Raw genomic sequence first — 27,999 nt, 5'->3', positions numbered from 1 at the left:
CTGGCTGGTGAATAATTAAGCTGCCACCTCCTCCTTGGCCAGCCCTCCATCTCCGGGTCCCACTCTGCAGCCTCCTTCACAGCCCGCTGAGCAGTGGGCATTGGAGGGCACCGACCCCCAGTGCTCCCAGCCCTGCTAGTGCCACCAGCCTTCTACTCAGTGCCCGGGTGCACCCACTCCATGGCCCCCGAGATGGACCAGCTCTACAGGTCCACCATGGCCATCTACAAGGTGAGTGTGTGCGTGGCCCAGGCCCCGGCTGCCGCCCCCTCTCCCAGGGCTCGAAGGTCAGCCAGCTCTGGAGGACAGAGAGTGAGCATAGCAGCAGCTTGTTCCATGAAAGAAGGCCCAGAACCAGGCTGGGCTAAGCAGTGGGCATGGGGGTGGGGGTCCCTGGGGGCAGTCGGCCACTCCAGCCCCAACCTGAGGCTCCCAGAGCACGGGTTCATCCAGTGAGTGACAGGACTGCTGAGACAGACTCCCAAACACTGGATGAAGCAGGACAGGGCCCAGGGTGGCCTTAGCTGGGAGCAGGGGGCCCGCCCGAAGAGCCACCTGGCCGTCCCAGGGTAGGGGAGTCTCTCTTTGTCTCTTTCTCTCTGTGTCTCCCTGTCTCTGTCTCTCTGGCTCTCTCTGGTTTCTGAGCCCCTCACTGAAACTTCCTACTCGACTCCAGGGGGTTGCTGCAGTCTCCATAGACATTTATTGAGCACCTCCTGTGTGCAGGACCCTTGCAACATGTAAACCTCACAACACCCTATCTTTGGGGTAGAAAATAATCACCCCATTTGATAGATAAGAAAACTGAGGCCAGAGAGGCTAAACAGCTAGTTCAAAGTCACCAAGGGAAGAAGAGGGGCTGCTGAGATTTGAATCAAGACCCAAGTCTAGGTCCTCTACCCAGGGTGCTCTCCAGCTGGCCATGGCCTGCGGCGGCCCAAGGGACCCGGCCACAGTCTTGCTCCCCAGGGGCTCTTCTTTGAGCAGGGCAAGGTCTGCCCTTGCCCCTGAGGTGGCTGAACTCAAGGCAGCGTTGAGCCACGCCCAGCTGGGCGCTGTGACAGACCACAGGCTTCAGCCAGTGGGAGGAGAACCTTCCAGGCGCAAGTTCCCGCTGGGCAGGTGGTGATCTGGAGCCGGCCAAGGGGACCCCGGCCTGGATCCTGGCCTCTGAGTTCCTTGCAGCCGAGAGCCAGAATTCTGGGTGACTCCAGGTTTCTAGGTGGGCTCCCCCGAGTCAGGCTTCTCACTGGGGTTGGGGGTGCCCTGATCCTGAGGCCCATCATTCCGTCTTCCTCTCCCCATCTCCACCCTCCCTCCCACCACCCTTGGACTCCAGAGCATTATGGAGCAGTTCAACCCCGCCCTGGAGAACCTGGTGTACCTGGGGAACAACTACCTCCGGGCCTTCCACGGTGAGTGCCAGGCCCTGCAGTCTCTCAAAACCCCAACTACGCACACTTCTCTATGTCACCCTGATGCTGCCACTGAGCCCACTGCCATACCCAGGCCACCTCTGCACCCCCAGCCTGGCACCCTGACCAGCCCCCCTTCCAGCCACCTACAGCCAGACCTCGCCACTCGCTCAGTGCCTGTGCAAACAGCTCCCATCTCCCCCGTTCCCCAGCACCTGCCGCACCCGCAGAGCTAATCAGCAGAGGGTTGTGGGCCACCTGCCGGATGGACAAGCCAGGGACACACCCAGAGCTGAGTGTCACCCAATCCCTCCCCACCCTTTAGGACTTCAGAGTCCTCACAGCAGTGACCTGAGCCCATGCCACCCCCAGCCCCACTTCGTGCCTCACAACACACCCGCCCACGCCCTCCCGGGCACACACAGATGCCTGCACCCCGCCCCCTCCCAGACAGACACAGGCCGAGGCCCTGCGCTGGGGGCAGCTGCCCTGCGCCCTGCCCCGCAGGTAGAGCCCATTCCCTGCTTTTTCACCCCCCCCTCCTCCACCCCCCCTCCTCTGGCCAATGCCACCTCTCCACACACGCCGCCCAGGGCACCCCGTCCCTCTCACACACACCTACGCCAGAGCCCGAGGCATCCCCTCCACACTCTCTCCTGCCAGAAGGAGAGGCCTCCAGAAGTGGGGAGGGGCACATGGAGGAAGGGTCTGGGGCTGGACGCATCCCTCTCTCCACGCAGCTCTGTCTGAGGCGGCAGAAGTGTACTTCAACGCCATCCAGAAGATCGGGGAGCAGGCCCTGCAGAGTTCCACCTCGCAGATTCTGGGTGAGGCACGCCTCTTCCCCTCCATCTCCCCCACTCATCTTCTTAGGCCTGGGGGACACTCCTCCTAGCCCCCCTCCCCCCCACCCCGGCCTCCTCCTGTGTTCCAGGCTCCAGACCCCCCTCTGCCTGCCTCCCTGGTGCCTCCCCTCAGGCCCGGGACCGGCCTTGACCCCCCATTCTCAGGTCCCAGAGAGGGTTCCTTTTACAGTCTGGCCCTTCCAGGAAGTTCCCCCCAAAGACACAGGTCTTGCAGCCCAAGGCCCAGAGCCCAGACTCTTGTTCTGGAGCCAGGGCCCCTCCGCTCCCCTCCCTGTAGGACTTTGCCGGGGCTAGGACAGGTGCTGCCAGAGGCCCTGAGTCATATGGGGAGTCCCTGGACTTTGGTCCCCAAATCCAGCCTTGGGCAGGCCCTTCTGGCAGCTTCTGGTGGGAAGAGGGTGGGCAGGGTAGGTCCCCGCACTGAAGCTGCTGCTCTCCGTGCCTCCAGGTGAGATCTTGGTGCAGATGTCCGACACCCAGCGGCACTTGAACTCTGACCTGGAGGTGGTGGTGAGTCCCAGACCCCACAGCCTGGAGGGGTCACTTGGGAGAGTGGGCTGCATTCTATGGGGGACAAGGGGCTCCACACCCTTCCTCAGAGAGGACTTTGGTGACATGACAACAGCGGCTGCCCTTTTGGGCACCTGCCAGGGCCCGGCTCTGCTGGGCACATTTACCTGCACATCCTGTTCAAGCTCCAGCAATCTGGGAGGCAGGTGCCATTTCTATCTCTATTTGACAGAGGAGGAAATTGAGTCTCAGGGATCTAGCCACTCGCCCAAGATTCCAGAGTGAGTGGAGGAGCCAGGAAGCAAAAGGACCGTCACCCACGTGCATCAGGCCCTGCCCCTAACTGCCTCCCCAGGGAGCAGCCAGTGATCTGACCTCACACACCTAGGAGAAAACCCTCCCACGGCCCTGCCACCTGCAGAACTAAACCCAGCCCCTCGCTAAGGGGTTCCAGGTCCTGCTGAGCCAGCAGCCTCCCTGGCACCCCCAGTCACAGCCCAGCCAGCCGGAAGAGCTGCCCTCTGCAGACACGCCTGGCGTCCCCACCGTGGGCTGCTGTCACGCTGTTCTCTCAGCCTAGGACCCACCCACCCCCACCCCTGCTGGCCAGCACAGTCGCCCCCTCCTCCAGGAAGCCTCCCCTGACTCCTGGGCAAGTTCAGTCTCTCCTCCCTCTGGACTTCAACAGATGCTTCTATCCATTCTTAGCAAGTAGTGGTGAAGAAAACCAGCTCTGCAGCCAGAGCACCTGGGTTCAAAGCCCAGCTCCACCAGTTACTGGCTTTGTGACCTTGGACAAGCTACTTAACCCCTATGCCTCAGTGTATCTGTCTGTGAAATGGAGATAATCATAATAACTGCCTTGTAGGATTCTTGTGAGCATTAATTGTATTAATAAGTATAAACTATTGACCTTGGCACCTGTAGCCTTCTATGTACCTTAGCTATGATCATTAGAAGCAGAATTTACCCCCGTCTCTATCCCTGCCAAGACTGGAAGCTGTGCCAGGGCTGGGACGTGGTCTTCTCTGTAACTCCAGGGCCTGGGACAGGGACCTGGCACCAAGCAGGGCTTCACTGACTGGGAAGGAAAGAATAAGCTTTGAAAAGGGAGCAGGGCTGGGCCAGAGGGAGAGGAGAAGAGAGGGCCTTCCAGAGGTTGCCGTGGGCTGAGCGTGCGCAGAGCGTGGCATCGGGCAGAAGCGAGCCGGGGATGCGAGGCAGGCAGACAGGGAAAGGTGGGCGGGGCCGGGTGTGAGGAACCTTGGAAAGTTCGGAAGGAAATTTCAACTAATCGTGGAAGTGCACGGTTCTCAAACGTGTGTGTGGGAAACCACTGGAGGTCTGGATACTCTTTGGGGACACCATAAAATACTCATCAGTTTGGTAACCATGTTGAAATGGGGAACAAATTCACCAGCAGAAAACGTGCATCCGCTACACTCGATAAAACCAGGACCCTGGGTCCCGCTCCCAGGCACTTTGAGGCTTAGTGCTAAGCCCGTGCCACCTCCTGGGGCTTGGGCGGGGAGTTACAGAGCATGGGTCACGCTGGCAGCCTGCAACTTCCTGTCCTTGTGTTTGATGGCTCTCCATGTCACCTGTGGCACACCTGGGCTGGACGCGGACGAGTGTCACCCAGGCCTGCTCTGTAAGGAGAGCTGCCCTCTTTGGGTACCAGTGTCTTGGCTGTGACAACAGGGCAGGGCCCTTGGCCAGAGCCATACTGGGCCGAACACACCAGAGGCCACCTACCCCTTGGGCTCATTCATTCGACAACTATTTACTGCCCTGTGCCAGGTACTGCTATGGGCACTGGGGATACAGCAGACAAAACCCCCTGCTCTCCCCAAGGGGGCACCAGACAAAACCCAGGACAAGTAAGTGAGTACAGATGTGATGGGTTGGATGCAAAATAAGCTATGGAGAAAAATAGACCAGGGAAGTGGGGTAGAAAGTATTGGAGGGATGCAATTTTTAACAGATGCTCAAGATGAACAGCACTAGAAAGGTGACATTGAGAAGAGGCCTGATGGAGGTGGGGAGTGAGTGGGAGACACCTGCAGGAAGAGTGTTCTGGGCAGATGGATCAGCACATGGGAAGGCTTGAGGAGGCCCATGTGGCCGGAGTGGGGGCAGCGAAGGCCAGCGTGGAAATGACCAGCTGCTAAAGGGGTCTGGCCTTGTGGGCATTGTCGGAACTCTGGCCATGCCTCTGAGTGTATTGAGCAAAGGAATGACCGGATCTGACTCAAGTTTGGTTTTCAAAAACCAAACCTTTTTTATTGTAAACTAAAATACAGGCATAGAAAGTGTCACTGAACAAATTCGAGCTTAATGAATCATTATAAGGCAAACCACCTTTGAAACTCCCACCCGGGTCAGGAACTTTGCCAGCCTTTCCTGGAGCCTTTCTACATGCCCCCATCAAATCGCAGACCCCCTCTTCCTCCAAAAGTGACTGCTGGTCCGACACTGCCTTGTGTTTCTTCGTAATTGATCACCCAATTGTATGTCCCTGGATGCTAGAACTTGTCTTGCTCTCTCTTTTTTAAAATATGTCCTTGAGTCTCTTTTAATCTACTGGCTCCCCCTCCATCCCTTTCTTTTCCTTACCATTTATCTGTTGAAGGGTCTGGAACCTTTTGACTTGTTGGTTTTCCAAACACTCCTCATGCAGCTCAGCTTGTTCCTCTGTCCTCTGGACCCAGAAGCTTGATCAGACTCAGGTGCTATCCGTTTGGCAAGACTAGAGTGGGTGCTGGCTTCTTCCATTAGGAGGCATGTGGCTCCTGCCACCTTGTGACAATAACAGCAATGGAGGCTGTGTGTCCACACCCACTCATACGTGGGAGTTACAAGATGCTGCTATTCTGCTGCTCTTTCACTTATGAACTGGAATATTTCTCTAAAGAGACGTTTCTTCTTATGTGCTATTTTTTACCCAGTGGCACGCTTCTTATGGGAAAGACAGGATAAAGGCTTATTCCCGCCTTGTCTGCTTTCAAGATCATGAATTTGCTCCCTGTCATCCTCTGAAGGTGACCGGTTAGCTTTATTTTTTTACTAGTACCATCATTATAATATCTTTTAGTATCATATTTTTTAGTATCTAGTCAGTATCATAGATCTAAACATATTTGTGGTGTTTTACTCCTTTGCAATCATTATTTCACTGAAGTTGAAAATGTCCCCTCTTTGACCAGCAGAAGCCTCTTTAGTCTGGCACACGAGTCCTTTGGCATAACTCTCATGGTTCGGACAGCCTCCTTGCTATCCAGCCTGACAAGAAGTTCTGCCCTCATCTGGTACTTTGCTGCCCTGCACATAGAATCAGCCATCTCTCCATGAAGCCCTGTGTTTATTTTTTGCTTTTAGTGGAAAGTGGTATTTCAAGACCATAATCTGGGCACTAGGGGTGTCCATTGGGTTGATCATTGCTCCTAGGCTTTTTCAGTGGCCAGTGCTATACAGACATACATACATACATATGTGCATATAATAGATATGCTACATATGCCTAGATACATAGATAGATGCCTAGATACATACATATATACATAGATACGTACATACATTTGTACAAACATATATATACACATACATACGTGACAATATATATAGTTAAAGATAGAACACTTCATAAATTCATACTGATACTTCCAATTCAGATTCAGCACTAGATTTTTACTTAACCTCTTCCCTATTCCATCAGTATCTCTTTTGTTCCACATCGAGAATCCTGATTCTTGGGGATTCCCTGGTGGTCCAATTGTTAGGACTCCATGCTTTCACTGCCAAGGGTGCGGGTTCAATCCCTGGTCAGGGAACTAAGATCCTGCAAGCTGTGCGGCACAGCCCAAAAAAAAAAAAAAAAAAGTCCTGATTCTTAAGGATACAGAGAATGAAAGAATAAGAATATCCCATAGTTACCGTTTGCTTTATCTCATGTTACATATACACAACAGTCTCTGAATAATGATAGTAATTCTACCACCACCAATATGATTTCTGAAAACTGTTAAAATCTGTTTTATGTTTGCTCTCCCCAGCCTCTCCTCACTTTCAAAATACAGGCGTGCTTTGGAGATATTGTGGGTTCTGTTCCAGACCACCGCAAAAAAGCAAATATCACAATAAAGAGAGTCACACAAATTTTTTGGTTTCCCTGTGTATATAAGTTATGTCTACACTATACTGTAGTCTATTAAGTGTACAATAACATTATGTCAAAAAAAAAAACAAACAATGTTCATACCTTAATTTAAAAGTACTTTATTGCCAAAAAATGCTGACCATCATATAAGCCTTCAGCAAGTCGTAATTTTTTGCAATAGTAACATCAAAGATCACTGATCACAGATCACCATAACAGATTATGACAATAATAAAAAAGTCTGAGCTACTGAGAGAATTACTAAAATGTGACACAGACACAAAGTAAGCAAATGCTGTTGGAAAAATGGCACCGATAGACTTGCTCGATGTAAAGTTGCCACAAATCTTCAATGTGTGAAAAACTCAGTATCTGCAGCTGCGCTTTGTCTACACTGTCAGGACCCAGAGCTGCTGCACCTTGCTTGCTCCCCTTTCACCCTCATTGATCTTTGTTTACAAGTAACTACATATTTAATGTTCATCTCAAACCCCATGTCCATGTCTTGCTCGTCATTTTGGCCTTGTTCTGATTGTCCCCACAGGAAGGGCTCGTGTGAACAATGTTCTCTGAGTTCTGACACCAAGGTAACAGCTTGTTCTCCTTATATTTGAAAGTCAGATTTGCTGGATATAAAATCCTTGGCTCACATTTCATTCCTTCCTCCCTTCCTTCCTTCCTTCTTTCTCTTTCTTTTTCTTTCATCTTGAATGTTGCTGTTGAAAAGTCTGATAATCTATTTCTTACATTGTAAATCACTTGCTTTTTTTGCCTTAGGTGCCCAATTTTTTTCTTTTTCTTAAATCTAGTAACTTTTCCAGACTATGCCTTGATATTGATCAGTCTGGGACAATATTCTTAGTTATGTGGTGTACTCTTTCAATATGTAGTTTGAAATCTTTCTTTTTTTTTTAATTTCAGGAAACTTGTCTTGAATTACAATTTTTAGACTTTTTTTTTGTTCTCTTTCTCTGTGTTTCTTCTTCAGGGACCCTTATTATCTGTGTGTTAGACCTTCATAGCCTATCTTCAATATTTGTCTCTTCCTCTTGGCTGAATGTAGCCCATATTGTCGTATGGATGAGACTGGAGTTTGGGGGAGGATCTGGGCTGGGACATACATCTGGGAGGCCTCAGCCAGTGGACTGCATGAGCTCACCAAGGGAGTGGTGTAGATAGAGAAGGGAAGAGGCCCACGGCTGAGCCCCGGGGCAACTCAACCTTCGGGGACCAGGGAGATGAGGGGGACTGAGCAAAGGACAGAGAAGAGGCAGCCGGGGCATGTGAGGAAAACAAGGAGAGGGTGGTGGGCTGGAAGCTGAGGGAGGAACTTGTCTCAGGAGGAGTGAGTAGCCAACTGTGTCCAATGATGATGAAGGGGCAAGTTGGGTGAGTCCTGAGAATTGATCATGGGGCTTAGCGAGGTGCCATCTTGGTGATTTTGAGAACAACACTCTTGCTGGCGTGGTGGGGCAGGAGCCTGATGGAGGGTGTTCAAGAGCAAATGGGAAGAAAGGAGCTGGGGGCAGCCCACAGAGACAATCCTTTCAAAGGGATTTTCCTGTATCAAAAGCAAAAGGATTTCTCGAGTTACTGGAATAACTCAATACATAGAACTTACCGTGCATGTTCTCAGCAGTGGGTCTGCTCTCAGCTTCTGTACTGAGGGGCTCACAGGACCCCGCTAATGGAGCGTGTCCCAGGGGGAGGGGAGCAGGGCACGGCAGCCTCTGTTCCGACTTGCTGGGAACTCCTCAGCCTGCCCTGGGTTTGGTGACTTCCTTGTTTCAGAAGCCACTGGCTAATTATAGGCAGTCCTGTGGTTCCCCCACAGCAAGAGTTCAAAGTTCTCTTCAAGTATCAACATCTTATTAGATCCATTTCTTTGGGAGCTTGACAACGACTTTCCATTAACCCACTGATACCTGGGCCCCGTCTGATTGGGGCATCCTGGGTCTGTGTCCTCTATGCTGTTGGCGATCACAGCCAAGCTCTGGTAATGAGAAGAATTATAATCCACCTGTCCCGCTCTAATGCATGTTTCCGTGGCGTGACTTAGTCCCTACGTGACTAGAAGCAGCAGGAGCTGTATCCTATGACGTGGAAGGTGGCTTGTTCATAAGTGATGTTTCCTAGGCAAGGGGAGGGGAAAATTAGGAATTAGGAAGAAGGGTAAAGCCCCCAACTTGTCTGCTGCACTGACAGCAATAGCCCTTCAGGCTGTATTTTAAGAACATTTTAAAAGAGCTCCTGCACCCAGGCCTCCCTGGGAAGGACAAGCACTCCCAGCCTCCCAGGTCTCTCAGCTGGGGGCGGGTGTCGCAGCCTCCCATTTCCACCATCACGACAGCCCCACCTCCTCCTGCATCACCTCAGCATGCCAGCTCTGCAGTAATTCAGGTGTTGCCAGTGTGTCCATTCTATTGGTTTTGTGCATTTTTAATATTTTCCATGGCCTTAGGCGTGGTTCAAGTTCATCTCTCCAGGTACCATTCACCGTCTCTATTAGTGCTCTGGTTGCCAAGTTGCCTGGGTTTTGAGCATCAGCCCCAACCCTGCATCTTCCATAAGCCCTGTTGTTTATATTGGGCGATTTGGCAGGATGTGGCAGTTTTCAGGAACATATGTCTTGTGTTGGAGCAGAACCTTGAACTGGGAGGTCCCGCAGGTATAGGTCAGGAAGGCTCACTTCCTTACTGCCTGGATCCAGCAGAAAAGGGCCCCCATGGGGCAGAAATAGGGACTCAGAGAGGCTTGTAACACTGATCCCGTGCCCCCCCCAACCAAAAACACACACTGGCAGTCACACTTAGGGGTTTAAGGCCCGGCTAGTCCTGAGGGGGCCACACCCAAGCTCCCTTATAGACCAGCAGTTAGCAAGGTTTCAGAAACAACTGTGGAAGAAAAACTGAGAACTTTTATAATTTACTGGTCTTTCCTGATGACCAGCATTCCTTTTCCTGAGGGACAGAGCTCCCACAGCACAGCTTGGGGACCCCCGTGGCAGGAGGCAGGATCCACCCAGGGTTCTTTTTTTTGTTTTTAAAGTCTTTATTGAATTTGTTGCAATATTGCTTCTGTTTTATGTTTTGGTTTTTTGGCCGCGAGGCATGTGAGATCTTAGCTCCCCGACCAGGGATCGAAACCTGCACGCCCTGCATTGGAAGGCGAAGTCTTAACAACTAGACTGCCAGGGAAGTCCCCCACCCAGGGTTCTTGAGCAGGGACTCCTGAGGGGAAAGGCCAGGCAGACAGAGAAGGCTGAGCAGAGTTGGAAGTGTCCCCAGAGGCGGCAGCAGGATGGGAGATGCTCCTCTTTGCAAAGAATACAGATGGAAGGATTTAGGTCTGATGTCCTAACAACACGGAGTGACCCAGGGAGCACTGATGGGGGACACAGGGGAACGTGCCAGCTGACCACCGAGGCCCACAGAATCAAGCTCATTGGGTTCTAGGGCTGGACCTTAGGGACCATCTGGGCAAAACTTTCCCATTACAGATGGGGAAACTGAGGCCCAGGGAGGGGCAGCAACTCATCCAAAGTTACAGGGCAAATTGGAGGCAGAACCAAAACTGCTAGAACGAAGCTTTTCTGAGCCTGAGCCCAATAGCCGTCCTGGTCCTCCTGGTCACCCAGGTGGTCAGCCACCTCCTTCTCACCTGTCCCGGGAACCTGCCACCCCAGTAAAGCCCTCAACAGTTGTGAGCTCTTTCGCTGGGCCAGGCCCAGCCCACAGTGCCGGGGACACAGAGATGGGACAGACCTGGTTCATGCTGCCCATACAAACGGGCTATGACCAGGGGCCTGGCAAGAAATTCCATCTTATGGCTGGAGGAGCGAACAATGAACAAACAAGTTGTACACATGCCAGAAACAAAATGAGAGAGTGATGAATTCTGCCTGAGGAGTCAGGAGGGCCTCCCAGCAGAGGGGGCAGTGAAGCTGGTATTTGAAGATTGGTAGGAAATTCCAGGCATAATCAAGGCACAGACTGAGACTAAGAACCGGAAGACGTCGACACATTTATGGAGGATGTGTTTCAAGCCAGGGACTGCACTAAATGTGTTGTATGTTTAACCATTTAATCCTCCCTCCAGATAGGTGCTCTTGTTTTACCCACTTCTCTGATGATTGGCGAGGTGCCTGGTGTGTTAGGAATGCAGTGGGCAATGTATTGGAGTGAGCAGTGCAAGGAACGCTGGGGCTTGGGGATGATAGGGCCGCCCTGATCACCCCCACCCTGCACTCCACACAGGTGCAGACATTCCATGGAGACCTGCTGCAGCACATGGAGAAGAACACCAAGCTGGACATGCAGTTCATCAAAGTGAGTCTGGCCACGCATCCTGGCCCCCCAGCCCATCACCAGCAGGACCGTCTCTCCCCTTTTGAGGGATGGGCACACTGAGGCCAGCGCTGGGCATTGACTGGCCCCAGGTTATACATGTTCCCAGCTGAGCCCCCTGCCCCTGTCCAGTACTCTGGCCCATAAGCCAGGTGCCTTGAGCTCTTTGACACGGGGGTCTCCCTCCTCTCTCCACCCCATCCAAGGACAGCCGCCAGCACTACGAGATGGAGTACCGCCACCGAGCCGCCAACCTGGAGAAGTGCATGTCCCAGCTGTGGCGTATGGAGCGCAAGAGGGACAAGAATGCGCGGGAGATGAAGGTGCAGGGGCTGGGGACAACACCGGGCTCCGAGGGGACCCCCAACACCCGTTGGGGCTCTCCCACCCAGCACCGGCCCAACTCCAGGAGCGTGTCTTGCCCCACCCTGGGTGGCAAGCGTAGCTGGAGAGGTCAGCCAGGCCCTGGCGTGTGGGCATCACTGTCTCAGGGACACCCTCAGCGCCGCTCCTTGTCTTGTCACTGCCTGGCCCTCCCCACATTCCCCTGGCCTCCTTGCCTTCTCCTACTTCATTGAGAAAACCTGAGGCCCTCAGTCACGCTGCTCCTGATCAAGGTAGCAAAGGCAGAATCCACCAGCAGCCCCGCCACCCTCTCCCTCCCTCCTGCCCCCTGGCTAAGGCCAGCCCCTCCTCCTGAGCTCAGGGCCCCATCCTTGGCCTCTGTCTCCAAGACCTCTATCTCCTTTCCTGCCCGCTCTTCTGGCTCCTTTAATAAGCTCATATCTCTCCTCTTTGGAATCTTCGCTCCCAAGTAGGGGGTTACTAATCAATTAATTTGCATTTTCATTAAACCAACTCTCTTAGGCCTCACTTCTGTGCTTGGCGCTGTGCCTGGCACTGGGGACAGACAGAAGGATGGCTCAGACACCAGTCCTACCTGGGAGAAGTGCCCGGGCCAGAGGGCAGGCAGAACCCAGGCTCATGAGGATGAGGATACACATGGGAGGGCAGGCCCGGAAGCGAGGGCAGGCTGGGTGCTCAGGGGAGGCTTCCAGGAGGAGGTGGCTGGTTCAGGAAGGAGAGAGAGGCTTCAGACAGCTGGCACTCGCGGGAGTGGGATGAGGGACACACCCCCTGCCTCCAGCCAGAATCCCCTTTTCCCCCAGGAGAGCGTGAACCGGCTGCACGCGCAGATGCAGGCCTTCGTGTCTGAGAGTCAGCGGGCAGCTGAACTGGAAGAGAAGCGGCGCTACCGCTTCCTGGCTGAGAAGCACCTGCTGCTTTCCAATACCTTCCTGCAGTTTTTTGGCCGGGTGAGCTGGGGCTGGGGGACAGCTAAATGAAGCCTTCTGGGGGCTGTGCTCTCTGTGAGCTGGCTGTGCGTGGGAATTCCCCTCCCTTCCTCCCCATTCCCTTCTTTCCTTCCACCCTGTAGATATTTATTTTACTTATTTACTCTCTCCATCTATTTCTTTATTCGTATCATCACATACTCATTCATTTATAGTCATGATTTTTAAAAATTCTCACATTCACTAACTAATTCCTGCATTTATTCATTCATGTATGGACCATTTACTTTTTTCATTCCTGTTTACATACACTCACTATTCACAAAATCATTAACTCATAGGTTTATTCAATTACTGTCTATTAATTTTATCATGATATTTAAATCTTCTATGGTCTTGCTTTGTCTGATCTGCCAGACCATTGTATTTCTGGTGGATTTTGCTTTCTGCATTTAGCTGCCATGTTGTTTAGTGCTGTGGGGTTTATGACTTGACTATTATACCTTCTCTGTAAATATTGTCATGTATGTATATATCTCATAATCCAGTCTGATACTTTTAATTCCACTTTGACATTAATATTGCCCTTCCTACTTTCTCTTTTCTTATCTTTGTTTTATGTTACAAAGCTATAGCTCAGTTTTGACTTTTGACCAGTCTGACCGTCTATGTCTTCCAATAGAAGAATTCAGTTCATTCCCGTTTAACCTAACAACTGATATACCTGCTCTATTCTTTCTGGATAACTTGAGTTAACTGTATTTACTTTATCGTTTCCTCTTTTTCTCCCATTCTTGTTCTCGTCAGTTTGATAAAATATACATTCCTCTGTCAACTTTAATAATATAATAGCCAGTTATTTTACCAGCAAAAGCAAGTTTATTCAGGAATAGTCAGAGGAACTGCAATTCACGTTATGCGACGTATGGCAGACCACGCGCAAACCCAGAGAACAGAGACTGACAGCTTGCTTTTATGGGGAAAAGAGAGGAGTTGGGAGGGGCTGTAATAACCAAAGAGTCCATTGGAGGAAGCTGGGAGTCCAAAGTATGGAGGTTTCTCATTGGTTGGGCTGCTACAGTCTGATTGGCTGGGCTGTCACAGGGGTGGGGGTTGGGGGAGAAGTTTTCTGCTGCTGCTGGATAACAAAGTAGGCAACAACTTCCTGTGGGAGATGTAGGCTTGCTTCTCTTCCTGCTTGGAATAATTGAGGCTACATAGCAGGGTATGTGAGCTCCCCCTACAGGCCTGCCCCTACCACAATTTTAGCTGAGATTCATTTAATTTATTTAATTCCACATCCCTCTCCCCTTTATTATTTTGGAAAGCCTATTGTTCTTTTCATCTCTGCTCATGATGACCTCACTCTGTGACCCTCATAATCATATATATTTGTCTATTATGTTTTTCAAAAAATAATGCCCCCGACACACACACACTACTTGGTCCTTTGCTCCCCTCACCCCATAAGAGGAGACCTTGAGAAGGATTTTCCTGCCCTCCCTGGTGCTCTAAGATGAGGCTTGTAAAGTCTTTACTCTTCTTCTCATCCTCCCAAACCACCACCTCTTGGTTTTGCCAAGAAACTTCAGGACTTTTAGTTCCAGACCCTCACTAGTCATTTCTTTGCAGCGTGGCCCTTCTATTTCAAGAATCTGTACTTAGATTACATGTATTACCATTGCCAGTGCACCACCATCGTCCACTAACATTTCACCACACATAGGATCACATACAATGCTTACCACTGTTTTCAATCCTTTTCACCTCCCACTGTCTTGAGGTTTCTGTTTTGATTAATTGGCATGGCTGGAGAACTTGCATGAGTATTTTCTGCATATACACTGTCGGAATCCTTGCATCTCTGCAAATGTCTCACTTTTACCCTGCTGGTGAGGGCATATTGGCTGGTTGAAGGAGCTGCAGCCTTTTTTTTCTCATGGTCCAAGATGATTTGCCCCTGTTTTCTAGTGCTCGGTGTTGTAGATGCTAAGTCAGGTGCTGGTCTGTCTCCTTTCCCTTTTAAGTAACAGGCTCTTTCTCTATGGATGCTTGGAGATTTTCTTTGTGTCCTTGCGACTCGGGAACTTGTCCAGGTACCACCTAGATGAGTGCCTGTCGGTGGCCCTTCAGCCTGCAGGCTCAAGTCTTTCTTCAGGTCTGGGGAGCTATTTCCTCTTCTGTTTCTTTAATTATTATCTCTCTGCCATCATTACCTTTTCTCTTTCTGGAACTCCAATCATTTGAGCCTCCACATCTATGACCATCTTCTCCCCCACTATGTCTATTTCATTTCTTCTTGCTCTGTATTTTGAGATATTTCTCCTCCTTGATCTGCAGGCGACTGATTCTGTTCTCAACAGGACTGTCCTCTCTCTTTTTTTTTAACATCTTTATTGGAGCATAATTGCTTTACAGTGGTGTGTTAGTTTCTGCTTTATAACAAAGTGAATCAGCTATACATATACATATATCCCCATATCTCCTCCCTCTTGCGTCTCCCTCCCACCCGCCCTATCCCACCCCGGACTGTCCTCTCTTTAGTTCATCTGTTCAATTTTAAATCTTAACATCATGCTTTGTCTGGGTAAGAAGGTCTTTGTTTTGCAGTAAGTACCCTTATCAAGTCCTTGTTAAGCTTGTCACTCCCTCCTCTCAGCTGCCGGGGTGGTTTGCTGTGTTCTCCTCGCTGACCACTGGGTCCTCTTAGGTGCCTTGTTTCTTTCCTTTGCCTCCTCATGGTCCTGTTCCCACTCTGGGTTGAGTTGAACTGCAAGGGCTCAGGAAGTGGTGCTGGCAAATGTGGGGGGGACAGGAGAATGGAGCAATCTCTACCCAGTGGGACCGCACTCTGCCCCAGGTTTTCCTTTTGCAAACATCATCTGTCACTCAGCCTCAGGGAGAGGGATAAGCCTCTCATGTGAAGAGCCACAGCAGACATGGCTGCTAGGGAAGGTTGTGCAGGTTGTGTACTGCACAAGGAAGCCTGGCTGAGAGTAGAGCTATGCTCTGCTCTCCAAGCTGAACATACTGGTGCAGACTGTGTTTGCCTGAAGAAAGGAGCATCATTACCTTTGCCATCCTCTAAAGAAGCCATCCTCTAAAGAAGATGTGATACACACACACACACACACACACACACACACACAATGGAATATTACTCAGCCATAAAAAATGAAATAATGCCATTTGCAGCGACATGGATGGACCTAGAGATTATTATATTAAGTGAAGTAAGTCAAAGACAAATATCATATGTTCGTTTGTATCATTTTTTAGATTCCACATATACATGTCATATGATATATGATATGATATATGTCATATCATATATGTGGAATCTAAAAAATGATACAAATGAACTTATTTACAAAACAGAAATAGACTCACAGACATAGAAACAAACTTATGGTTACCAAAGGCGATAGCAGAGGGTGGGGGGAGAGATAAATTAGGAGTTTGGGATTAACATACGCACACCATTATATATATAAAAAAGGTAAACAACAAGAACCTAATGTATAGCACAGGGAACTATACTCAATATCTTGTAATAACCTATAATGGAAAAGAATCTGAAAAAGAATGTATATATATGTGTGTGTGTGTGTGTGTGTGTGTGTGTGTGTGTGTGTGTGAATCACTTTGCTAACACAACATTGTAAATTAACTATACTTCAATTTTTTAAAATTTATCAAGAAAATTTAAAAAAAAAGAGGCCATTCTCTTACCAAATGTGTACCCACCAGGCTCTGTCCATCCAGACAGAACATGTTTCTAAGTTACAAAGAAGTACCTTATGGGCTAGCAGCTGCCCAAGCCTATGGATGCCTGGAACTCAGGAAAGCCAGCAGCCCCTCTCAGACCACACTCAGGAGGGACACTTGATGTTGCCCTACCCAAGATGCTCTGTGACTGCACTGCTCAGGCCCCTGAGCCCTGTTGCCTGGCCTCTCACTTGCAGATCCTCAGGTCCCTGCCAGCCCACTGGTGGTCAAAGTTCTGTCCTGCCTTCTTTGAAAGTCCAACAGGGGCCAAAGCCTCCCAATCACCCTTCTTGCATGTGGACTTGCCCACCTCCCTGGCCTGGCCCAGCTGTTGACCCCTCTGGGGAGGGGGATGATGGAATCTGCAGGAGGGGAGGGGCCAGGGCTGTTGGGAAACCATCCTTCCATCATTCCCTAAAAATCCTTGCATTTTTCCAATGTCATTTGTTCATTCATTCACTTATTCAACACATAGTCTTTGAGCCCAGATGACATATCAGGCTCTGGTTCTATTTGGTATCTGAGAGAGACCCACCCAGCCAGCCAGCCTCTCTTTCCTGATGCCACGAACATGGGCTCCTCTGCCCCTCCCCCAGCCTCATTGCTCTTTCCATTACTTTCTATTTCTTTGTAGTCTTGTTTAGTTTCTATATCCATTTCTTTGCATTCTTGTTCAGTTTCCCACATACTGTGCCCTGGCTGCAAATTCTGGCAAGTGATTTCATTTCTGAGTCTCATTTTCTTATCTGGAAAAGGAGGGAAATAATCGCCCCTGCAGAAGGTTGGTGCGATGGTGGAGCCTGGCATATGCAAGAGCCCAGTGGGATTAGGTCCTCCTGCCCCTGCTCTCTCCCCTCCAAAGATGAAAACAAAGGCTCCCATTCAGGAGGCCCGAGTGCTTGCTGTCAGCTGCCCCCACCAGCCAGCAGCCGACTCCCGCCTCCCCGCCGCGGGGTCCTTACCTTGCCAGGTCCTCCCTGAGTCTCTGTTTCTGATCCCAGGGACCGTCTGGTGCTGAGCAGAGGTGGGAGACGTGGCTGGATCCAGTGACTGATCCCAGCCTCGGCTGACATTCTCCCACTCTCACCACCGCACCCAGCCCCGGGCTCAGGGCTCGGCCTTCTCCCACCCTACCCCACCCCCACTGAGTGATCCTTCAGGGAGGAGCTGCTTTATCTTCCTTTAAACAGTTATATTGAGATATAATTCACACACCATGAAATTCACCCATTTAAAGTGTGCAATTCAATGGCGTAGTATAGGAACTTCCGTGGTGGTCCGGTGGGTAAGACTCCATTCTCCCAATGCAGGGGGCCCACGTTCACTTCCTGATTGGGGAACTAGATCCCACATGCATGCTGCAACTAAAAGATCCCACATGCTGCAACTAAGACCCGGCACAGCCAAAATAAATAAATATTTTTTAAAAAGCGGTGTAGTATATTCACAGAGTTGTGCATCCATTGCCTCAAGTCAAGTTTAGAACATTTCATTACTGCTAAAAAAAAAAAAAAAAAATCAGTACTCCTTAGCGGTCATTCCTTGATCCTCCCATTCCCCCTGGCCCTAAGCCACCACTAATCTACTTTCTGTCTCTATAGATTTGCCTCTTCTGGTAATTTCATATGAAAGGAATCATACAATATGTGGTCCTTTGTGACTGGTTTCTTTCACTGAACATCATGTTGTTCAAGTTCATCAGTGTTGGAGCATGTATCCATACACCATTCCTTTTTATTGCCAAATAGGATTCCATCATCGGGATATGCCACATTTACTTACCCATTCATCGGTTGATGGACATCTGGCTTGTTTCTACTGTTTGGCTATTATGAATGGTGCTGCTATGGATATCCACGTAAAAGCTTTTCCATGGACGTGTGTTTTCATTTCTCATGGGTATATAGGAGTGGAATTGCTGGATTGTATGGTAACTCTATGTTTAACTGTTTGAGGAACTTCCACACTCTTTCACCATTTTACATTCCCACTACCAGTTTATGAGGTTTCCAATTTCTCCACATCCTTGCCAATACTTGTGACTGTCTGTCCTTTTGATTATAGCCATCCTAGTGAGTGTGGAGTGGTATCTCATTATGGTTTTGATTTGCATTTCCCTGATGGCTGACGATACTGAGTATCTTTTCCTGTACTCACTGGCCATGTGTACATCTTCTTTGGAAGGAAACTCCTTCCGCCTGTGTCTTGAACAGTTAACCTCCAACATTAAGAGGAGAGCTGACTCCTCCATTGGCTGCCTCCTGCTGAGTGATCGCCCCCTCAGGAGGGAGCTGTGGATTGAATGAACCAGACTTCCCCTAGGTACAGGGGAATAGGTAGCATGTTGTCTGACCCAGCTGGGCTTTAGGACATACAAGATCTAACTCCTAAGACAGTGAAGCATAAATATTTACCTGTTAAGTATATCTATACGCAGAATGCACAAGATTTAAAGAACTCTTAAGTGCCTGAGTACAGTAAGGTGTCTTTCTCATCTGTCTCCAATAATCGGTCCTTGCTTAGTCCAAGTCTAGTCAATAACACGCCTTTCTACCTCATCGTCAGCTTCTCTGGGTTTATTGCAGTTGTGTAAGTACATCTCTAGGATAAATGCCTAGAAATGGGATTGGTGAGTCCAGGAATATAAGCATTGGCTGTACCAATTTACACTTCCACCAGCAGTGGCGGAGATTCCCTGTTTCCTTGACAACGGTATGCGAGCAAACTTTTTGATTTTTGGTAATCAAAAAGATAAAAATGGTATCTCAGTGTAGTTCTACACTTGTTATGCTTGTCTTATAAGTGAGATTGACATCTTTTCATGTTTCAGAGCCATTTGATTTTCTTTACTGTGACAGGTCAGTATCTTTTCCTCCATTTTTCTTATGAATTTGTAGGAGCCCTTTATATGTTACTGAAATTAGCCCTTTCATAGTGATGAGTTGCAAATTATTTTCCCAGTTTGTCCTTTATCATTTGATTTTGCTTATTGTGAGTTTTGCCATGGTAAAAAAATTATTTTTATTTAGTCAAATTTATCAGTCTTTTATAGTTTAGGGGGTTTGTATCATACTTAGAATGGCTTTTCTTTCTTTTAATATTTTTCTTACATGATTAATTTAATTTTTTAATTTTTATTTTATTTTTGGCTGCGTTGGGTCTTCATTGCTGCACGCGGGCTTTCTCTAGTTGCGGCGAGTGGAGGCTACTCTTCGTTGCGGTGCGCGGGCTTCTCGTTGCAGTGGCTTCTCTTGTTGCAGAGCATGGGCTCTAGGCGCACGGGCTTCAATAGTTACGGCACGCAGGCTCAGTAGTTGTGGCTCACGGGCTCTAGAGCGCAGGCTCAGTAGTTGTGGTGCACAGGCTTAGTTGCTCCACGGCATGTGGGATCTTCCCGGACCAGGGATCAAACCCGTGTCCCCTGCATTGGCAGGCGGATTCTTAACCACTGTGCCACCAGGGAAGTCCCAGAATGGCTTTTCCACTCTGTAAATATTTTTAACATTCTCCCATGGTCTCCTCTATGTTTCTTCCCAACCACTGGCTAAACTGCCTAAAGGCAGGGCTGAGGGGAGCCAGTGAAGTTGAGTGCCGTCCAGGCCAGGACTCGGTGCTGAGACCATTACTCCGAGAACCCCCTAGCACCCTGGCAGGCACTTTCAGATTGGACAAAAACCCTTTTTTAAATACGATAAGCAAAACTTAATGGTCTCACTTTGCTTACTGCCTCTGAAACAAGCGCACAAAGGCCTTTGGAGTTTTGTCTTTGTGCTGTTTTGCTAATTAACTATGCAAGGCAACAGAGGGGGCGGCCACCTAGCCACTAACTGGACTAGTTGCTCCTGTGACTTGAGGCGCTGAGCCTTTCTGTTTTGCTGCCTGAGATCAAATTTTCAGCAGCTGGGCCAGACTGAAGCGAAAAATCTTGGAAATGTAGTCACAGGAAGCTTCCTCAAGACAGACGAGTACAGGCCACTCCATTGCTTACTGGATGAGAGACCTCGAGCCAGTCATTAACTGCTCTGACCCTCAGCATCTTCTTCTATAAAATGGAGATAATAATGGCACCTACCTCGCAGGGCTACTGGCAGAATCGAATAGGATAATGGAGGTAAAGTCTTTAACACTGGGCCTGGCACAGAGTAAATGCTCAGCAAAGGGAAGCTTTTATTATTCCTAAGGTGACAATCCTGAACTTGGCCTCGAGGGAGCGAGTATTGGAGTAGAAAATGGAGAGACACTGGTAACTGGAGAGCAGAGTGCTTTGATTGTACCAGGGATGACCTGAGTGACAACACAGAGAGGTCAATGCCACTGAAAAGTTTTATTACACATCACACTTCCCAAGAGAAAGGGTCGTGACACACTACGCAGGGCCACATGGGAGTAGTACTGGGGGTTGGTCAAGAGGCAGAAGGAGCCAGGGGAAAGCATGGCCCAGAACCTTTGTTATGGTTTCCATGGGAAGGGATGGGCAAAGAAGGGTAAGCAAGTTTAAGTAAGTTTAGGATTGGATGGTTTGAGTAATTTCAGTGGGCTCTGGGCTATAGGGGTTATTCTAATTATCTGGTACCTGGCTTGGGTGATTTAGGGCAGGGGAAACTTTGGTTTGGTGTGTGAATTAGAAGGAGGTGATTGGGAAAATGGGTTTTGGGTTGGTTGGTTTGCATATGAAAAGTGTGCTCCAAGCAAACTGTTTACTATCTCTAGGAATTATCTAGCCCTGTGAGGTGCAGTCTTTTCAGATTAACAAGGCCCCACGATGTCAAAGCATCATAAAATACAGAAAATTAAAAACATGATTAACACACACAGCAGGTCTAACATTTAAAACCTTCCCACCCTAAGTTGTTACGGACTATGCTGGCAGTGGCTGAGTTTCCTGTCCTTGAAGGTATTCAGGCAGAGTTAGATGCCCATGTATTGGGGATACTAGAAAAGGGATGCTTACGTAGACTAAAGGCATAGACTGGAAAAACTATTTGGAAGCCTTCTTTTAGAAAACTACTCAAACTGGCTTAAACAGAAAAGGTGTTTATTATTTTAGTCACTGGGAAGTTCAAGGGTTTCAAGTACAGTTGGATCCAGGAGCACACAAGATGTCATCAGAAATTTGCCACTGTCTGTTGCTTAGTTGAATTGTCCTGTGCCGGCTTCACTCTATCCATTTAGCAAACCCCGTGAGGTGAGAGAATATATTTTTCCAGATTATTCCAGGGTAAGTTCTGGGACTGGGTTCTTTGGTAACAGTTTTTGGGTAGGTGCACATACCTGACTCCATCTCTGTAGCCAAGCCTGGACTGCACCCGTACCCCCGCATCAGACAGTGGGAGAGCCGCCGTCAAAGCACAAGACTGAGAGACGGGTCAGGGGAAACTCCTCCAGGAAAAGTGAGGGGCCTTTGACAAAAGACCGGGAGGGCTGGCCAGCGGGTGAACCCAAAGTGACCACAGCGATCTTTGGTTCCTTCCAGCTGGAAAGTCCGGTCATCTTCAGCTTGCAGGGCCCGAGTTCCCGGGTCTAGGGTGCCACTTTTGAGTCCCCGGGATTCTGGGGTCTGCTTGGATCTCGCTGACCCCCGTGTCCCAACCCGGCCAGGCCCGCGGGATGCTCCAGAACCGCGTGCTACTGTGGAAGGAGCAGTCGGAGGCCAGCCGCAATCCGTCGCGTGCCCACTCCCCGGGCCTGCTGGGCCCCGTGCTGGGGCCGCCCTACCCCTCGGGCCGCCTGACGCCCACCCGCCTGGACATGGTGAGGCCCTGGGCGCCCCCGCCGCCGCCATTCGCGCCCCCGCCGCCGTTCGCGCCCCCGCCGCCCCCGGCACCCTCCGCGGGGCCCTGGGGCCTGAGGCCCTCCGCCTGGAGCCTCCTCCCCCCGAGGGTCCCATTCTACGAAGCGCCCCTCGGCCGGCCCTTTCGCCCCGGCGCGACCTCGGCACCCCCGTGGCTGCTCGGCCGCAGGCCAGAGAACCCCTACGCCGAGGCCTGGGACTGGGGGTGGGGGCTGGACTAGGGCGCCGCGGCCCCGCCCCTCCCCGCCCCACCCTCCCCTGCCCGTCTCCCCTCGCAGCCCCAGAGGCCTCTGGGAGAGTTCGGCTCCCCACGCAGCCGGCACGGCTCCGGCTCCCACGGCCCGGAGCCCATTGAGGCGAGATCCGCGTCCCAGCTGGAGCCAGACCGCCGGTCCCTGCCCCGGACGCCGTCCGCCTGTGAGTACCCCCGGCCCCCGGAGCGCAGAGGGAGGGCCAGGTACCCAGGTTGGGGACCCGGGGCCGGGAAGAGGAACCGAGATTGCGCTGCAGCAGGAGGGATCGAGGGTAGACGCCAGGGAGAACTTCCCACCCACGTGCCGCGGCGCTCTCCTGCCCCTCGGCAGCCTCGCTCTACAGCAGCAGCACCGAGCGCTCGCGCTCCAACTCTTTCGGCGAGCGCCCGGGCTGCAGGGGCGGCGGCGGCGCCCGGCGAGTTCGCGCCCTGGTCTCCCACTCGGAGGGCGCCAACCACACGCTGCTGCGTTTCTCGGCCGGAGACGTTGTGGAGGTGCTGGTGCCGGAGGCCCAGAACGGCTGGCTCTATGGCAAGCTGGAGGGCTCATCCACGTGAGTAGGAGCCTCGGGGCGCAGGGTGGGTTGGAAGGAGGACCGGAAAGCCTGGGCTTCAGCTGCGACTGAGTCTTCCAGGTTGGAGGCTGTCCCTGGGCCTTCGAACAACCCATCCCCCATCCCCTCCTCGTCCCACCCCAGTTTCCTCATCCATTCAACGAGGGTAGGAAGAGTCTCTTTATCAAGTTCAGGGTGGTGGCCCTTGAGAGGGTGGTAGAGGATGGGGAATGGGAAGGTTCTCTCACAAGTGGGAACAATACAGAAACCCTATTGCTTGAGCACCTGCTGTGCGCTTTACACTGAGAGAGGGGGCAGCTTGCCTTCTACCCTGAGAGAGTCCGCCAGAGTTTCCTCTGACGGAGGGAAAGGACAGGGAGCGGGGCCAGGCGCAGGGGCGGTGCTGGGACCTTGCAAGCTGAGTGTGCTCACCTCCTTGCAGTCAGGCGCAGTGGAAATCCTTAAAGAACATAAACTGGGGCTGCTTTTGACACCATGAGTAGAAGGGGGAGGCGAGGGAGTACACTGCAGTCGCGGTAAGCCTGGAGGAAAGCAGGGATCACTCTTTCTACCAGAGAAAAAGGGGAAGGTGGGAGCTTGCTGGAGCCGGGCAATGCCCACCACAGGGCTTTATGGGCAAGAGACTGTGTGGTGCCCACGCCCACTCAGGCTAAGGAGAGAGGAATGAATGAGGACAAGAAGAGGGGATGAATGAATGGAGCGTTCGACAGGGGAGTCAGCAGGTGCATGTGAGGGTGCTTGCCAGGATGGTCATGTGATTAGTAGATGGACAGGTGGAGGATGGGTGAGGGCGTAATGGTGTGAGCACATGGGTAGATGGAAGGGGGCATGGGAGGATGCACGGATGCGGGGTGCGTGTATAGACTAATGGGTGATTGGAGAGGTGTGTGAGTGGGTTGATAGAGAGGCGGGCAGGTGGGCAAGTGCTGATGGATGGGTTAGTGGATTGGTGGTCCTTGGGTGGTTGCCCACATGGATCATGGATGGGTGATGCACGGATGGGATGACGTGTAGATAGATGGGTGGATGGCAGGCGACTGCATGGATCAGGAATGGAAAGATGAGCCGGTGGGTAGAGACGCGACTAAGAACACGAGTAGTGGAAAAAACACCTGCTTTGCAGACCCGCGTCAGAGGGCAGCAGGGTGCTGCCCTGAAAGTCCCCAAAACAGGTGTGTAGCAAACCTCCTGGGGACCTGATTATAAAACCGCCTAGATCTGAGCTCTCAAACCGCGTTCCTGGGACATCGTTATTCTTTCTGTGACTCAGGTTAGGGAAAACAATGGCAAGTTTCATCAGTAGGCACTTTATGGTGAAAACAGAAGTAAAACGTTCTGAAATGGTTTTATTCTGTCAGTTTGACTTGAAATAGCTTCCAGTTACCTATAGGTGAGAATGTTATTGATCGGGTTTGGGGATCTAAGGCGGCTGTTTGGGGAACACTTTCCCAGATGTTCTGCAAGAATCTGATGGGTTCCGTGGAGTCTGAAAAGGCTCAGGAACATTGATCATAGTGCCTCTCCCTCAACCCTGGCTGCTCTGAAGATGCAGTAATGAGCCTCCAGCCAGACAAAGACTCCAAGAGCAGGGTGCCTGGGGTCACCGGGACCAGGGGGCCTAGGGTGGAGGGTTGGTCGCCAGGCACCCCCGGCTCTGGTTCCCCTTCCTCTGGGCCCCTACAGCTGCCTTTGGTTCCCCCCACCGGTCCCCTTTGCCTCACCCTTGTAATCATGTGCGGGTCTGTCTCCCCCCCAGGCTGGCTGGGAGCCCCTGGGGAACAGGGACTGCATCTGGCTCTCCGTGGGCCCTCGTGTGGTGGGTACTCAGCAAGTAGGGAATGAAGCTGGTCACCACATGTCCTTGGATACAATGCTTTCCTTCTCGGATCTCCAGTTCCTCCTCTCTAAGGCGCCCCAGCCCCTGGTGGGACATGAGGCTGGATGGGTGGCTTTGAATGTCGTGAAAGACCTCCTTCAAAGGATGAAATGAGTTACTCCTAGAGCCAGGCCTGGCACACAGCAGTGCCCAGTAATCGTCTGCTCCTCTTAGAAATGGTATTTTGACCACCATTGTCGGGCCTTTTGCTTCCACCCCACAGGAGCGGCTGGTTCCCCGAGGCCTATGTGAAGCCTTTGGAGGAGCTGCCCATAAATCCCGTGAACCCCTTGAATCCCGTGACCTCCGTGAATCCCACGAACCCCTTGAACCCAGTGACGTCCGTGAACCCCATGAGCCCTATGAATGAGCTGCCTTCCAGGTACCGCTGTGGTCAGAGATGGGGCAGGGGCGGGGACTCCAGTGGGGGGGTGGCCCCACCCACCAGGAAGGGCATCTCTGAGCTGCAGTCCTGAGTTAACCCAACCTCCTTCAGCTCCTGGAGAAAGGGCACCCCCATCTCTCTACATGTGAAGGTCATTGTGTCCATCCCTCTGCCTCCTCTCAGGACTGCCTTCAAGCCAACAGTCTCCTTTCACCCAGGGGCAAGGGAGGAGGATGTAGGATGCTCAGGAGCCCAGCAGATAGGGTGGGGGGTGGGGGTTGCAGCAGGGCCTGACCCCTGACCCCCTTCCCGTCCCTCCTTTCTCTGGGCTCAGGTCCTACCCACTCCGGGGCAGCCACAGCCTTGATGACCTCCTGGACCGGCCAGGCAACTCCGCAGCTTCCTCAGACTACTGGGATGGCCAGTCCCGCTCCCGAACCCCAAGCCGGGTCCCGAGCCGCACCCCCAGCCCCGCACCTACACCCTTGCCTGGCAGCCGCCGAAGTAGCATGGGCAGCATGGGGGCGGCCAGTGACATCAAGGTGAGCCCCCTCTCCCAGTCTGCCCTCAACCCTGGGGTGGTCCAGTGGGCAGGAAGACTGGAGACCAGGTAACCCTCCCTGCCCTGCCATTGGCTGTCTGGCAGGGGACCCTCTCACTCCAGCCTCAGTCTGCCCATCTGTGCAGGGAGGGGTGGGATGGGCTTCTGAGTCTGGGGTGGAGGGTGGGGGGAATGCATTCCTCTAGTGGATGGGAGCCCCGGGCTCCTGCTGGGAGCACTGGAAAAGGCCTCCCCTGGGGGCGGTGTTAGCCCTGGGAGATGGCACTTTGGCCCAGAGGCTCCTCAAGTCTGAAACCCACAGCATTTTGGGTTTTGGAACGCTGGACCTCATTTCCCAGAAGCCTGGCGCTGCAGGGGCCTCTGGTCCAGTCCTCTGCCCCGCTGGATTGGGGAGTGGGAGGGGCGGGGGCTCGCTTGTTCCTTCCCCCCCAAACCTGGCCCTCCCCCCCACCTCACTGCAGAAACTCATGTCCTGGGAGCAGCAACCCCCAGAGCTCTTCCCTCGGTGAGTCCTTGAGTGAGGGTCAGAGGGGGCCGGGCTCAGCAGAGGGCTGTGGAGGGGAGACAAAGGTGGGCGTGAGTGGAGGTGACCCGACAGGGACAGGAGGTGGGGGGAACACCTGGCTCAGATGCCCAGCTGCCTTCCCTGGATCCACAGCCAGCTGGGGACCTGGGCCCCTCTCACCCCTTCCTCTCCCCCAATAGGGGCACAAACCCCTTTGCCACCGTAAAGCTGCGTCCCACCGTCACCAATGACCGCTCAGCGCCCCTCATCCGCTGAGGTGCCTTCCTCCACCAGGGGTCTGAGGTCGTCCCCCCGACACCTGCCCAGGGGCTGCCCAGAGCTGGCGGCAGCAGAAGCAGCAGCAGTGGATCCAAGGAGCCGGGGCCCTGGTACCGGGGGCAGCTGCCCTTCCCCAGACCACCCCCCAGCCTGAGCAGTTCCAAAGGCACTGGCCTGGGGTCTGGGGACTTCAAAATAAAGCAGCCGGAAGTGGGGGACAGAACCATTTCTTCCCCTCCAGGGGCCCCGGACTCTCCCTGGGGGCCTGCCTCATGCCCCCCAACCTCTTTCCCCCTTCTCTGTCCCAGTGGGGAGGAGCCCCTTGCACACCCCCTCCCCTGCCCCACACACCTCCCCTGTTTAACTTTTGTAAACGGTGAGAAATAAAGCAAGTGAGACACGGCAGGGGACTGGTGGAGTCTGACTTGGGGGACAGGGTGGGGCGGGGTGGGGATGGAGACCTCCCACTGGAGAAGGGAGTCCAGAAGGTCCTAAATGTCACCGGCAGTTCCCTGGGAGGCCTCACTCACTCCCAGCCCCTCACATCCCTCATTTTAAGTTGTCTTTAGGTCTGGCCTAACTCCTGCAAGCTGTATCCCCCCATCTCTGGCCCAGGCTCATTTCTGCTGTGGGTTCTCTAGAGCCGGAGGGATGGCAGTGGCTGAGGCCTGGGACCATCAGCAAGTCACCTTCCGGTGCCCTGGGACACAGCACCCTTTGTTCTGGCCCATCCCCACCCCCTCAGTCCCAGGCTCTGGCTTGGATTAGCCTTATCCAGGGGAAAGCCATGGAGGCCCCTCCTGGAATGTGGCCTGGGGGCGGAGGGCAGGCGAGGAGTTGAGGTGATTAGGGCTGGTGGGGTCTCTCCAGGGCAGGGCTGTGCCCTTTGTACCACTCGGACCCCCCAGGGCAGGGCTCTCTGTGTTCTCTGCCCGAAGCTCCAGGAGGTGAAGGGGCCCCCTTATCTCTAGCTCTCCCTGGATGGGCCTGGGACAGGGAGCCCCACCATGCGGCCCAGCCTGGCCCTGTGCTGCGGTGGCTGTCTGGCCCTTCTCCCCTCCCAGCGGAAAGCCTCTTAGAGGGGATGGGGGTGGGGAACACTAAGCCCCAGGCTTGGGGGCGCGAGCTGTTGAGTGGCTGATCTGCAGGAAGCCTGGGAGTCTTCAGCTGCGGCCCCCATCGGGCTAGGCTTTCACAGGGGAGCCAGTGGGGCGGCCCCTCCCTGCAGGCCTCAGGAGATGCGAGGCTGGACACCCAAACCCACGGGACGGCTCAGGTAAGTGTGCGGCGACGGCTGTCAGGGACCACCTCTTGTCCTGGTCCTCAGGTGGCTGCAGCTGTGGTGACCAAGCCAGAACTTGCTCCTGGTGGGCCAGGGGCAGAGTCCCACGGGGCCCTTGGCATTGCCCAAGGCCAG

At 52.3% G+C, this 27,999-nt stretch overlaps 1 protein-coding gene across 3 annotated transcripts; it reads left to right on the top strand.

Annotated features, from left to right (window-relative positions):
• Window positions 1-8: 8 nt before the first annotated feature.
• BAIAP2L2 (BAR/IMD domain containing adaptor protein 2 like 2) lies at window positions 9-26,985 on the top strand. Of its 3 annotated transcripts, none has more exons than XM_059936945.1 (14): window positions 9-231; window positions 1,340-1,415; window positions 2,156-2,242; window positions 2,730-2,791; window positions 11,204-11,275; window positions 11,500-11,616; window positions 12,463-12,609; window positions 21,955-22,107; window positions 22,426-22,564; window positions 22,732-22,954; window positions 25,075-25,233; window positions 25,571-25,778; window positions 26,260-26,303; window positions 26,598-26,985. In XM_059936945.1, the coding sequence occupies exons 1-14, from the start codon at window positions 181-183 to the stop codon at window positions 26,734-26,736; spliced, it is 1,677 nt and encodes a 558-aa protein (XP_059792928.1). In that variant the 5' UTR covers window positions 9-180; the 3' UTR covers window positions 26,737-26,985. The 3 variants fall into 3 exon arrangements, with proteins under 3 accessions (XP_059792928.1, XP_059792930.1, XP_059792931.1); XM_059936947.1 differs by having other exon boundaries at window positions 11-231; window positions 26,504-26,691; XM_059936948.1 differs by lacking the exons at window positions 9-231; window positions 1,340-1,415 and having other exon boundaries at window positions 2,218-2,242; window positions 11,505-11,616.
• Window positions 26,986-27,999: the final 1,014 nt, after the last annotated feature.

The sequence above is a fragment of the Balaenoptera ricei genome, chromosome 10, assembly GCF_028023285.1.
Source record: "Balaenoptera ricei isolate mBalRic1 chromosome 10, mBalRic1.hap2, whole genome shotgun sequence".
NCBI classification, from domain to species: domain Eukaryota; kingdom Metazoa; phylum Chordata; class Mammalia; order Artiodactyla; family Balaenopteridae; genus Balaenoptera; species Balaenoptera ricei.
The sequence above is the reverse complement of the archived record's forward strand: the minus strand, read 5'-3'. Positions and strand labels throughout refer to the sequence as shown.

Excerpts from the sequence above, each read along its gene's own strand:
- BAIAP2L2 (XM_059936945.1), top strand. The coding sequence starts at position 181 with ATGGCCCCCGAGATGGACCAGCTCTACAGGTCCACCATGGCCATCTAC. Across the intron at positions 11,276-11,499 it reads TGGACATGCAGTTCATCAAA|GACAGCCGCCAGCACTACGA; the intron begins GTGAGTCTGGCC and ends ACCCCATCCAAG. Across the intron at positions 11,617-12,462 it reads AGAATGCGCGGGAGATGAAG|GAGAGCGTGAACCGGCTGCA; the intron begins GTGCAGGGGCTG and ends CTTTTCCCCCAG.